This window comes from Salvelinus namaycush, chromosome 32, assembly GCF_016432855.1.
Source record: "Salvelinus namaycush isolate Seneca chromosome 32, SaNama_1.0, whole genome shotgun sequence".
Lineage (NCBI taxonomy): Eukaryota > Metazoa > Chordata > Actinopteri > Salmoniformes > Salmonidae > Salvelinus > Salvelinus namaycush.
This window is the reverse complement of record NC_052338.1, coordinates 4,615,316-4,627,426: the sequence shown is the minus strand read 5'-3', so window position 1 is coordinate 4,627,426 and position 12,111 is coordinate 4,615,316. Positions and strand designations below refer to the sequence as shown.

Here is a 12,111-nt window from a genome sequence, read left to right as displayed (position 1 = left end):
TTAATATTGAGATATTTATCGTATTACATTTGGCAATTTGACCTACTTCCGTATACCAAACTTGGCCATTTCCGACTTTCATCTGCGGTGGAGAAATGGAAAGAATAGGTAAAGGACAATTAAACGTTAGATAATATTTACATTTACAGTTAATGCATTAGATATACGTTTAAGACCATTGCTGTAAGCTTTGCTTTAAAGTAACTTGCACTAAACTTGCTAGCAGTACAGTTTACTGGCGAATATGACAACTTTGGTTAGCCTAGCTAACGTTAACTGCAGTAGCCAGCTCAGCTGTCATTCATGTAGCAGAAATGTAGTCCCTCCCAACATGTGCAACGTGTTATAGGCAGAATCTTATCAGCTAAAGCAGTACATGATGACATTGCAATATGTGTATGTGCATTAATATATACAATGGACTCTATTGTGTTGTATGATAGAGGACAGTCCACAGAAACTAGGCTCTTTATCTCAATCCCATTTCGCTCTCTCTCCATAGATCTGCCCGCTGTGGGCCCCACAGACCTCCCTATATCCCTGCTGGAGATGGGTTGCTCTGGCAGGTTTGAGCTCATCACACACCCACAGCCCAATGACCAGCCCCTGCCTCCACAAAGTTCGGTCAGTATGAGAGTCTCAGTGTGTGGTTGGATTCTTATCTGAAAACTCGCCCAGCCATTTCTACAGATATGAAAAGGACTGCCAAGCAATATATTCCATCTACCTCTCTATTTGTCTGAGTTAAGTTTTTACAGTAGGTCTCACCTACCCGTGTCCTTCAGATCCGCAAAGGCCCGCCATCAAGTTTAGAAGAAAGGGAGAAAACTTCAGTTTGAAATGCAGCCTGTGTTGACATAGATCTACTATCCAATCTCTCCAGCCCATTATATCCCTTATGTATTTCTATCATTCTTTTATCTACAGCTCCCTCATGGACTCCCTCCCACTAGTGTGAGCCTGGAGACAGAGGTAGAGAAGCGCTTTCTACGCGACCCTGCCTGGCTTCCCATACACGATACCGACGCTGCCTTCCACAGGTTTCTGAAGTGAGTCTGCTTACATTTCTTATTAGGGTTTTTACTTCTTTACTTGTTATTGCTTTGATGCAATGTAAATCTTTTTTGGAAGCGGTGTTTATAAGGGGAATTCAGTGGTCCAGATGAGGCTGTGGTGCCAAATGGTCACAGAATTAACTTGCGGTAACAGACTTGTTTTCCTCTAGGCTGGCTGAGAGAGATGTTCATATAGACTCTCTTCTCCATTGTGCTCTGTCTCCTCTGCACTCTGGCATCTCAGTAGTCAGAGATCCAACAACAGGAATGTTGTTGGACTTCACTGAGGTACATACTAGCGTCAGATCTTACCTAGCTATGCTGTCTCAGTCTGTGTGTCCTAATCATACAGCTATGTCATGATGTGACTCAATGGGAACATTCAAAATTGTAGTAATCTTATTGAAAGGTCTACTTTGATTTTCATACACATTTTGCAACCCAGTGTCCTTAAATCTCACTCTCTATCCAGGTGTTACTGGGGGACACAGGCATCTCTGCTAAGAATTCTATGTCCCTGCAACGTCCACCAAACCCTAATCCCTCTGAGAGCCTACGAGGAAGCAACACCAACTACCCATTTTTGCCCGGTGGGTCTGACTCATTACCTAAGTATTTTATCAGAGCTATATACACTATATATACAAAAGTATGTGGACACCCCTTCAAATTATTGTCTATTTCAACCACATCCATGCTGACTGGTGTATAAAATTTAGCACACAGCCATGCAATCTTCATAGACAAACATTGGCAGTAGAATGGCATTACTGAAGTGCTCAGTGACTTTCAACATGGCACTGTCATAGGATGACACCTTTCCAACAAGTCACTTTGTCAAATTTCTGCCCGGCTAGATCTTCCCCGGTCAACTGTAAGTGCTGTTATTGTGAAGTGGACACATCTAGGAGCAACAACAGCTCCGCTGCGAAGTGGTAGGCCACACAAGCTCACAGAATGGGACCGCTGAGTGCTGAAGCGCGTAGCGTGTAAAAATTGTCTATCCTCGGTTGCAACACTCGCTACTGAGTTCCAAACTGCCTCTGGAAGCAACGTCAGCACAATAACTGTTCGTCGGGAGATGCATGAAATGGGTTTCCATGGCTGAGCAGCCGCACACAAGCCTAAGATCACCATGCGCAATGCCAAGCATTGGCTGGAGTGGTGTAAAGCTCGCCGGCATTGGACTCTGGAGCAGTGGAAACTCGTTCTCTGGATTGATGAATCACGGTTCACCATCTGGCAGTCTGACGGACTAATATGGGTTCGGCGGATGCCAGTAGAACGCTACCTGCCTGAATGCATAGTGCCAACTGTAAAGTTTGGTGGAGGAAGAATAATGGTCTGGGGCTGTTTTTCATGGTTTGGACTAGGCCCCTTAGTTCCAGTGAAGGGAAATCTTAACACTACACCATACAATGACATTCTAGACGATTCTGTGCTTCCAACTTTGTGGCAACAGTTTGGGGAAGGTTCTCTCTTGTTTCAACATAACAATTCCCCGTGCACGAAATGGTTTGTTGAGATCGGTGTGGAAGAACTTGACTGGCCTGCACAGAGCCCTGACCTCAACCCCATCGAACATCTTTGGGATGAATTGAAACACCGACTGCGAGCCAGGCCTAATCGCCCAACATCAGTGCCCGACCTCACTAATTCTCTTGTGGCTGAATGGAAGCAAGTCCCCGCAGCAATGTTCCAACATCTAGTGGAAAGCCTTCCCAGAATCATTAATCCCCTTTGATTTTGGAATGAGATGTTTGACGAGCAGGTGTACACATACTTTTGGTCATGTAGTGTATGTGTATATGGCTCTGAGATGTATAATAAATGTTTTTTGTAAATTATGTCTTCCCTTTAGTCAAATATAGAATATAAATATTTTATCTTTATGTTGTCACATAGGTGGTATGGAGGAGCTGACACTGGAACAAATCAAGAAGAAATCCGAGCGGGAGGAGGACATAGACTTTGAGAATGGTGATTTTACATTTTTTTATGGGGTTGAAATGGTGAAGGGGCAATTGTCATACCAAAGACTGCCTGTGCACAGTGAGGGGGGTTACTGTGAGGCGGGATGCTTGCTTTACAATGAAAATGCAGACTGAAGGAATCTTTGAAGTAAAAAAAAAAAAAAAAAAAAAAGTCTGTGTGCTGTTCCCTAGGAACCAAATGGTTCTTTTCAAAAATCAGAATACAGATTTGAGTGATAAGACAGATCTTTTTGTTATTGAGCATATGTGTTTCTTGCTTGGCTTATTTCATGTGTATGTAAGTAATATACAGTATGTATTTCTCTTTATCTTAGGGTTACTCACAGTGCCCCCTGGCCTGAAAGTTGGGATGGACTTCATTGACAAAGGTTTGAATGGCCGTTTGTTCCTAAAGGTTATCCTTTTGCCTTGGACTTGGCTTGAATAAATATATAATACGTTTTCTTTCTTTTTAAAAATTCTCTATGAAGATGCCAAAACCACAAAGGGAGAAATCAATCTCCTGTCCCTCCTGTCCACCTTTGATGACATCATAGACTCCCAGCCTGAGGCAGAGGAGAAGGAGAAAGGCCACGGAAGTGGAAACGCACCCAAACTGCCCAGAACCAACAGCCTGGAAGACCTGGGGATCAAGGTATTCAATAAATATATATCGTTTTTCTGTTGTTTATTGACAAATACAATCTACATCTCAAATGTAGTTTCCCCTCAAACTTAGCTTCTGTGGTTTATCATGTTCATATACTGAAAGGTGGTTGTTTATTTCCTCCTGTAGGACTCTCCCTCTACACCTGGGACCACCTCTACAGAGAAGAAAGATGGAGGAACGACCAAACCAGCAGAGGGCCAGGAGGAGAAGAAGAGATGGGCAATCCCAATAAACATCACCTCCCCCTGCGGTGACTTCTACAAACGTATCCCTAACCCTGCCTTCAAGGTACTGTGCTGCAATGACAAAATATGTTGTTGGTTTGATAAATGAAGTTGAATATGTCGATGATGAATGTGTTGATTAGTCTCATGTAGTTTTGTTTTATAGTGTTATGACATTATTATTCTAATCCCTTATTGGCACAGAACCTTGTTCATTCCACAATACTAATGTGATTCCCACCTCTCCCAGTATCCCTTTGAGTTGGACGTGTTCCAGAAGCAGGCAGTGTTGAGGCTGGAGGCCCACGAGTCTGTGTTTGTGGCAGCTCACACATCAGCAGGCAAAACCGTGGTGGCAGAATACGCCATAGCACTCTCACAGAAGCACATGACCAGGTGTGTGTATTTACACATTTGTCATATTCTCTACAATCTTTAATCCAACAGGGTAAAAATATGGGATTTATTAGAAATTCCTGATGTTTTGACCTGAATCATTGAAATGGACGAATAGGAAATTGAGTTGTTCCTGGTTTTCCATGTTAGGCCATCCAATCGCCTCTGGTGCAATCTAACCTCTCCATCTATTTGCACCTTTTGATAGGACCATTTACACCTCCCCCATCAAGGCGCTGTCCAATCAGAAGTTCCGGGACTTCAAGACCACCTTTGGGGACGTGGGGCTTCTGACCGGCGACGTACAGCTGAGTCCTGAAGCCTCCTGTCTCATCATGACCACTGAGATATTGAGGTGACGTAACATATACGGTACATCATATCAATCACTTAGAAAACATGTCACATTATTATATAACTGTACACATTATATCACACTGTCACGTTATACCTCCACGCCTCTAGGACCAAGCTCCGCTCTATGGGGGATTGTAACATATGCAGTACATCATATACACCAAACATTACACATTATAATATAAAATGACACATTCTATCACACATTAACCCTATGGAACACTGTTTATACTGTCTAATTGAACGCAAACCATGGTTATATTTTTACATACCCCTATCCATGTAGGCCTATACATCAGCTTATTAACTATGTAACACTGAGTGATGCTTTTCCATGTACTGTTTGACTGACACTTTCTCCCTCCCTCCCTCCCTCCCTCCCGCCCGCCCGCCCGCCCGCGCTCCCTCCCTCCCTCCCTCCTTCCCTCCCTCCCGCCCGCCCGCCCGCGCTCCCTCCCTCCCTCCCTCCCTCCCTCCCTCCCTCTCTCTCTTGTAGGTCCATGCTCTATAACGGTTCGGAGGTCATCAGAGATTTAGAGTGGGTGATCTTTGACGAGGTTCACTACATCAATGATGCTGAGGTAACGGAGAAGCCTCACTCTCAAAACCTTCCTCTCTCACTGTTTTGGTCAATCACACGTGTCACTAAATCTCATTCTCTTCCATTTTCTTTCCCTCCCTTTTTGTCTTTCTCTCCCTATTAGAGAGGAGTGGTGTGGGAGGAGGTTCTGATCATGTTACCCGACCATGTCAGCATTATTCTTCTGAGTGCCACTGTCCCCAACGCTGTGGAGTTCAGTGAGTGGGTCGGGTACGTTGTCAACTATTGCCTACTGTTCTCCTGATCACCACACCTTAACACCTGTCATCACCAAACCCAAAGCATGTACACTATATATACAAAAGTATGTGGACACACCTTCAAATGACTGGATTTGGCTATTTCAGCCACACCTGTTGCTAACAGGTGTATAAAATCGAGCACACAGACATGCAATCTCCATAGACAAACATTTGCAGTAGAGTGGCCTTACTGAAGAGCTCAGTGGCTTTCAACGTGGCACCGTCATAGAATGCCACCTATCCAACAAGTCAGTTCGGCAAATTTCTGTCCTGCTAGAGCTGCCCCGGTCAACTGCTAGAGCTGCCCCGGTCAACTGAAGTGCTGTTATTGTGAAGTGGAAACGACTAAGAGCAACAACGGCTCAGCCGCAAAGTGGTAGGCCATACAAATCAAAATCAAATCCAATTTTATTGGTCAAATGCACATGTTTAGCAGATGTTATTGCGGGTGTAGTGAAATGCTTGTGTTTCTAGCTCCAAGAGTGCAGTAATATCTAACAAGTAATATCTAACAATTTCACAACAATACACACAAATCTAAAGGAATGGAATTAAGAATATATCAATATTTGGAAGAGCAATGTCAGAGCGGCATAGACTAAAATACTGTAGAATAGAACATAATACAGTATACACTACCGTTCAAAAGTTTGGGGTCACTTAGAAATGTCCTTGTTTTTGAAAGAAAAGCACATTTTTTGTCCATTTAAAATAATATCAAATTGGTCAGGAATACAGTGTAGACATTGTTCATTTTGTGAATAACTATTGGAGCTGGAAATGGCAGATTTTTTATGGAATATCTACATAGCCGTACAGAGGCCCATTATCAGCAACCATCACTGTTATTTTAATGGACAAAAAATATGCTTTTCTTTCAAAAACAAGGACATTTCTAAGTGACCCCAAACTTTTGAATGGTAGTGTAAACATAGAGATCAGTAATGCAAAATATGTAAACATTATTAAAGTGACTAGTGTTCCATTATTAGAGTGGCCATTGATTTCAAGTCTATGTATATAGGGCAGCAGTCTCTAAGGTCCTAGTGATGGCTTTTTAACAGTCTGATGGCCTTGAGATAGAAGCAGTTTTTTAGTCTCGGTCCCAGCTTTGATGCACCTGTATTGACCTCGCCTTCTGGATGGTAGCGGGGTGAACATGCAGTGGCTCGGGTGGTTGTTGTCCTTGATGATATTTTTTGCCTTTGTGACATCGGGTGCTGTAGGTGTCCTGGAGGGCAGGTAGTTTGCCCCCGGTGATGCGTTGGGCAGACCGCACCACCCTGTGAGGAGCCCTGTGATTGCGGGCGGTGCAGTTGCCATACCAGGCGGTGATACACCCCGACAGGATACTCTCAATTGTGCATCTGTAAAAGTCTGAGGGTTTTAGGTGCCAAGCCAAATTTCTTCAGCCTTCTGTTGCGCCTTCTTCACCACAATGTCTGTGTGGGTGGACCATTTCAGTATGTCAGTGATATGTATGCTGAGGAACTTGCTTTCCACCTTCTCCACTGCGGCCCTGTCGATGTGGATAGGGGGGTGCTCCCTCTGCTGTTTCCTGAAGTCCACGATCAGCTCCTTTATTTTGTTGACGTTGAGTGAGAGGTTATTTTCCTGGCACCACACTCCCAGAGCCTATAGGGAGGAGGTAAGGGCCATCTCGTCATTGTTGGTAAACAGACCTACTACTGTTGTGTCGTCTGCAAACTTGATGATTGAGTTGGAGGCGTGGTGAACAGGGAGTACAAAGGTGAACAGGGAGTACAGGAGAGGGCTGAGCACGCACCCTTGTTGGGCCCCTGTGTTGAGCTCACAGAATGGGACCGCTGAAGTGCATAGCGCGTAAAAATCTTCTGTCCTCGGTTGCAACACTCACTACCGAGTTCCAAACTGCCTCTGGAAGCAACGTCAGCACAAGAACTGTTCGTCGGGAGCTTCATGAAATGGGTTTCCATGGCCGAGCAGCCACACACAAGCCTAAGATCATCATGCGCAATTCCAAGCGTCGGCTGGAGTGGTGTAAAGGTCGCCACCATCGGACTCTGAAGCAGTGGAAATGCGTTCTCTGGATTGATGAATCACGCTTCACATTCTGGCAGTCCAACAGATGAATCTGTGTTTGGCGGATGCCGGGAGAACGCTACCTGCCCCAATGCATAGTGCCAACTGTAAAGTTTGGTGAGGAGGAATAATAGCCTGAACCATGAAAAACAGCCCCAGACCAAGCCCCTTAGTTCCAGTGAATGGAAATCTTAACGCTACAGAATACAATGACATTCTAGACAATTCTGTGCTTCCAACTTTGTGGCAACAGTTTGGGGAAGGCCCTTCCCTGTTTCAGCATGACAATGCCCCCGTGCACAAAGCGAGGTCCATACAGAATTGTTTTGTTGAGATCGTGTGGAAGAAGTTGACTAGCCTGCACAGTGCCCTGACCTCAACCCCGTCGAACACCTTTGGGATGAATTGGAATGCCGAGCCAGGCCTAATCACCCACAACATCAGAGCCCGACCTCACTAATGCTCTTGTGGCTGAATGTTCCAACATCTAGTGGAAAGCTATTCCAGAAGAGTGGAGGATGTTATAGCAGCAAAGGGGGGACCAATTCCATATTAATGCCCATGATTTTGGAATGAGATGTTCAACGAACAGGTGTCCACTTTTGGTCATGTAGTGTATGTTGGGAAAGATACCGTTAAACCATGCATGTTTTTGTGAGTACATGACCTACTGAGTCTAAAACTAGGGCCCAGAGTTTTTCCTATCTCTAGGACCCAGAGTATTTGTTGGTCAAGTCATGTGGTTAGAAAAAACTCCTGACCCTAGTTAAAGTACAGTAATAGCCGTTGCTATGGTCACAGTATGGAGCATGTATAGTGTGTGTTGTGGTTGGCCTGTAGTCTATGAATGGAATGATGTCTTTGAGTTGTGTACGGATGCTTTAGTTTCTCCACTCCCTTCCTATCTCCTCTCCAGACGCATTAAAAAGAAGCACATCTATGTGATCAGCACAGCGAAGAGACCTGTGCCTCTGGAGCACTACCTGTACACAGGCAACAGCACCAAGACCCAGAAGGAGATGTTCCTACTGCTGGACCCTTCGGGCAACTTCCAAACCAAAGGGTAAGTACACGCACACACACACACACACATCTGGCCTCATAACAGCTTGGATGGTAATCCGAAAATTATCGATACCGACCGAACCGACAATTTATCCAGGACGTTTTACTGATATCGATAATAAAGATAAGTAGCCTTTTACTAGAGGAATGTGACGTTTGAAAGGAAATGTCTGCTACTATTGCTAACAGGACAATTGATAGCCACTGCATTCAAAGTAGTAGCAGTAGTAGTTTCAAAGGTAATATAAAAAAGGAACTGCTGCACATCAATGTTGTAAACTTATCGTTCAATTTATCATTATCGTGATAATCAGTCAATATATAGTGATATGGCTTTTTGTCCATATCGCCCAGCTCTAGTTGTCATGGAGAGTAATGTAGTGATCACTTTTTAATGTTGGTGGCTTCTTTGTTTTTAAGGTACTATGCTGCTATAGATGCCAAAAAGGAACGTACCAGTAAACACGCACAGTCCTTTGGGACGAAAAATTCATCTCAGAACACTACACCTAATCAGGTACAGAATATCATCCCTACACTCTCTGGGCTCTATTTTAACAAACCTAACACAATGGTAAATATAAGAGCTGGCAGTAGCACTATAGGTTTGGTGGTGTGTCAGAAATATTGTTGCTATTTTCACAACCGTAATTGTGGGCGCAGTTCCTTGCGGTGGCGCGAAACGGCTGGGTTTTGACGAGTAAACAAGTTGTAGGTGTGTCGAGGCTTGCCCCCTCGCTGGCCAATCAGAACGTGCTTCATGGCTAAATATGTGGTTGCTTCAAGTTTTTTTTAATATCGCCTTTATTTCACTAGGCAAGTCAAAAGTTAAATTAAGGTCAAATAAAAACATGTGGCCACCAGTGTCCTTAAAACCAGGACGGTGAATCATTCTAATAAGTTTGCTTATTTTTCGTTTAATTTTATTAAAACCAGTCTGTTTTTTTAATATTATAAAATCGGCAGGATAAAAAAGACAACGCATTGCTGTTGAACCAGCCTGCTTTTATAGTAGGCCATGGGTACGGACTTGGGTTTTGAACATATGAAACGTAAAACAAGCAATTGTTACAGGAAAATAATTTCTAAATACAATGTTCACCGGTATTCACAGAGGTTCTCATCTGTCTTTTCATGATGGACATGGACACATGTAGCATACATCAAGGAGGGGGTTTTACACACGTCTAAAATGGAGCTGTATGGCTCAAATAATGTAGGCCTGCCTACAATACATACAGTTCATTCAGAAAGTATTCAGAACGTATTCAGAACCCTTGACATTTTCCACATTTTGTTACGTTACAGCCTTATTCTTAAAAATAAAAAAAATAAAAAAAGATATATATTTTTTCCATTATCAATTTACACACAATACATACCCCATAATGACAAAGCAGAACAGGTTTTTAGAATTTTTTGCAAAATGATTACAAATAAAAAACATACCTCATTTACATACAGTACCAGCCAAAAGTTTGGACACACCTATTCATTCCAGGGTTTTTCTTTATTTGTACTAATTTCTACATTGTAAAATAGTAGTGAAGACATTATGCACTGCTCTGATTTGAGCCTGCTTCCTCCATCTTTGAATTCAAATTCAATTAAAATCTTCTCCATCACATACTGCCCCTTTCGTTTTAGGCTACGTTTCTTTTAAGGTTGCATAAATCATAAAATGTGTCATAAATAATTTGACTTATGCAATGTAGAGATAAGAAGGGAGGGATGTTGAGACATACAGTACCAGTCAAAAGTTTGGACACACCTACTCATTCCAGGGTTTTTCTTTATTTTTACTATGTTCTACATTGTAGAAAATTAGTGAAGACAACAAAACTATGAAATAACACCTATAGAATCATGTAGTAACCAAAAAAGTGCTAAACAAATCAATATATATTTTATATTTGAGTTTCTTCAAAGTTGCCACCCTTTGCCTTGATGACAGCTTTGCACACTCTTGGCATTCTCTCAACCAGCTTCATGAGGAATGCTTTTCCAACAGTCTTGAAGGATTTCCCACAAATGCTGAGCACTGGTTGGCTGCTTTTCCTTCACTCTGCGGTCCAACTCATCCCAGACCATCTCAATTGGGTTGTGGAGGCCAGGTCATCTGTTGCAGCACTCCTTCATTCTCATCTTGGTCAAATAGCCCTTACACAGCCTGGAGGTGTGTTTTGGGTTATTGTCCTGTTGAAAAACAAACGATAGTCCCACTAAGCGCAAACCAGATGGGATGGTGTATCGCTGCAGAATGCTGTGGTAGCCATGCTGGTTAAGTGTGCCTTGAATTCTAAAGAAATCGCTGACAATGTCACCAGCAAAGCAGCCCCACATCTCCTCCTCCATGGTTCACGGTGGGAACCACACATGCGGAGATCATCCGTTCACCTACTCTGCCTCAAATTTGGAGTCATCAGACCAAAGGACAGATTTCCACCGTTCTAATGTCCATTGCTTGTGTTTCTTGGCCAAAGCAGCAATTCGACCATGAAGACCTGATTCACTCAGTCCCTCTAAACAGTTGATGTTGAGATGTGTCTGTTACTGGAACACTGTGAAGCATTTATTTGGGCTGCAATCTGAGGTGCAGTTAACTCTAATGAACTTATCATTTGCAGCAGAGGTAACTCTGGGTGTGTGTAGATTGATGAGGGAAAAAAACTATTGAATTAATTTTAGAATAAGGCTGTAATGTAACAATACTTTCCGTATGCACTGTAGATTGAAAGGGAATGTCAGCTCACAGTTTTGCTCCCCTGAAACTTTGTTTAAAAAAAGCTTTTGTGATTTAAGATTCATTTCCAAGCAGTCTCACGAGCCAAACCATTTAGCGACAGTCTTGACTATTTGGCGATTGCAATGGGTAGGACCCCCAAAACAATTGCCTTCATTGAGAGCAGTTGAGGCTATATTGGTTTTTAATCAAATAAAATGAAATTGGAAAAAATAACTTTTTTAAAAATGTTTTTAAATACGAAGTATACAGGCACCGAAAGCACATTACTCCGGTTCCATGTGCAAATGGGCAGTGTGCTTCACGGCTGGATAAGCTGCCTCTGCTGTCAAAATTCATGCCATAACCAACCTCGTTACCGCTTAAACCAGCTTTTGGTGGTTCTTAAACATCCCTACCAGCACTGCCTGCAATTAGCACTTTGGCACTCAAATATTTCCACCCCTCCCATCTGAGCAAAAGTGAGCTGATTTAAAGATAGGTAAATTACCAATCCTTGTGCAAGTTTGAAAATAAAAGAGAGCTGGCTTTAACAGGTCGAAATTGCCAATGAACATACGTTTGACACTAGCACCGCCTTAATGCCAGCCGAACATAGAGCCCTCTCTCTCTGTCTCCTTTACCCTCTCTGTCACTCATCCCCATCGTAGGACTTCTGCCAGTCTTTGAACATCTTCTCTACTTTGCCATTTCTCCATGGGCCATCTTCTCCCTGTATCATTTC

The 12,111-nt window shown here is 43.0% G+C and overlaps 1 protein-coding gene across 1 annotated transcript in view; it reads left to right on the top strand.

Moving 5' to 3' along the window:
• The first annotated feature begins 47 nt into the window (after nucleotides 1–47).
• Nucleotides 48–12,111, top strand: part of LOC120027478 (helicase SKI2W-like) — a 34,029-nt gene continuing 21,965 nt past the window's right edge. The window contains exons 1-15 of the mRNA XM_038972424.1: nucleotides 48–108; nucleotides 503–624; nucleotides 928–1,049; nucleotides 1,226–1,343; nucleotides 1,528–1,645; nucleotides 2,961–3,035; nucleotides 3,364–3,417; nucleotides 3,520–3,683; nucleotides 3,825–3,986; nucleotides 4,173–4,318; nucleotides 4,527–4,673; nucleotides 5,172–5,256; nucleotides 5,380–5,486; nucleotides 8,496–8,642; nucleotides 9,065–9,161. Of these exons, the coding sequence (XP_038828352.1) occupies nucleotides 96–108; nucleotides 503–624; nucleotides 928–1,049; nucleotides 1,226–1,343; nucleotides 1,528–1,645; nucleotides 2,961–3,035; nucleotides 3,364–3,417; nucleotides 3,520–3,683; nucleotides 3,825–3,986; nucleotides 4,173–4,318; nucleotides 4,527–4,673; nucleotides 5,172–5,256; nucleotides 5,380–5,486; nucleotides 8,496–8,642; nucleotides 9,065–9,161 (1,677 nt within the window). The 5' untranslated portion in view covers nucleotides 48–95. The remainder of the gene's footprint in view (nucleotides 109–502; nucleotides 625–927; nucleotides 1,050–1,225; nucleotides 1,344–1,527; nucleotides 1,646–2,960; nucleotides 3,036–3,363; nucleotides 3,418–3,519; nucleotides 3,684–3,824; nucleotides 3,987–4,172; nucleotides 4,319–4,526; nucleotides 4,674–5,171; nucleotides 5,257–5,379; nucleotides 5,487–8,495; nucleotides 8,643–9,064; nucleotides 9,162–12,111) is intronic.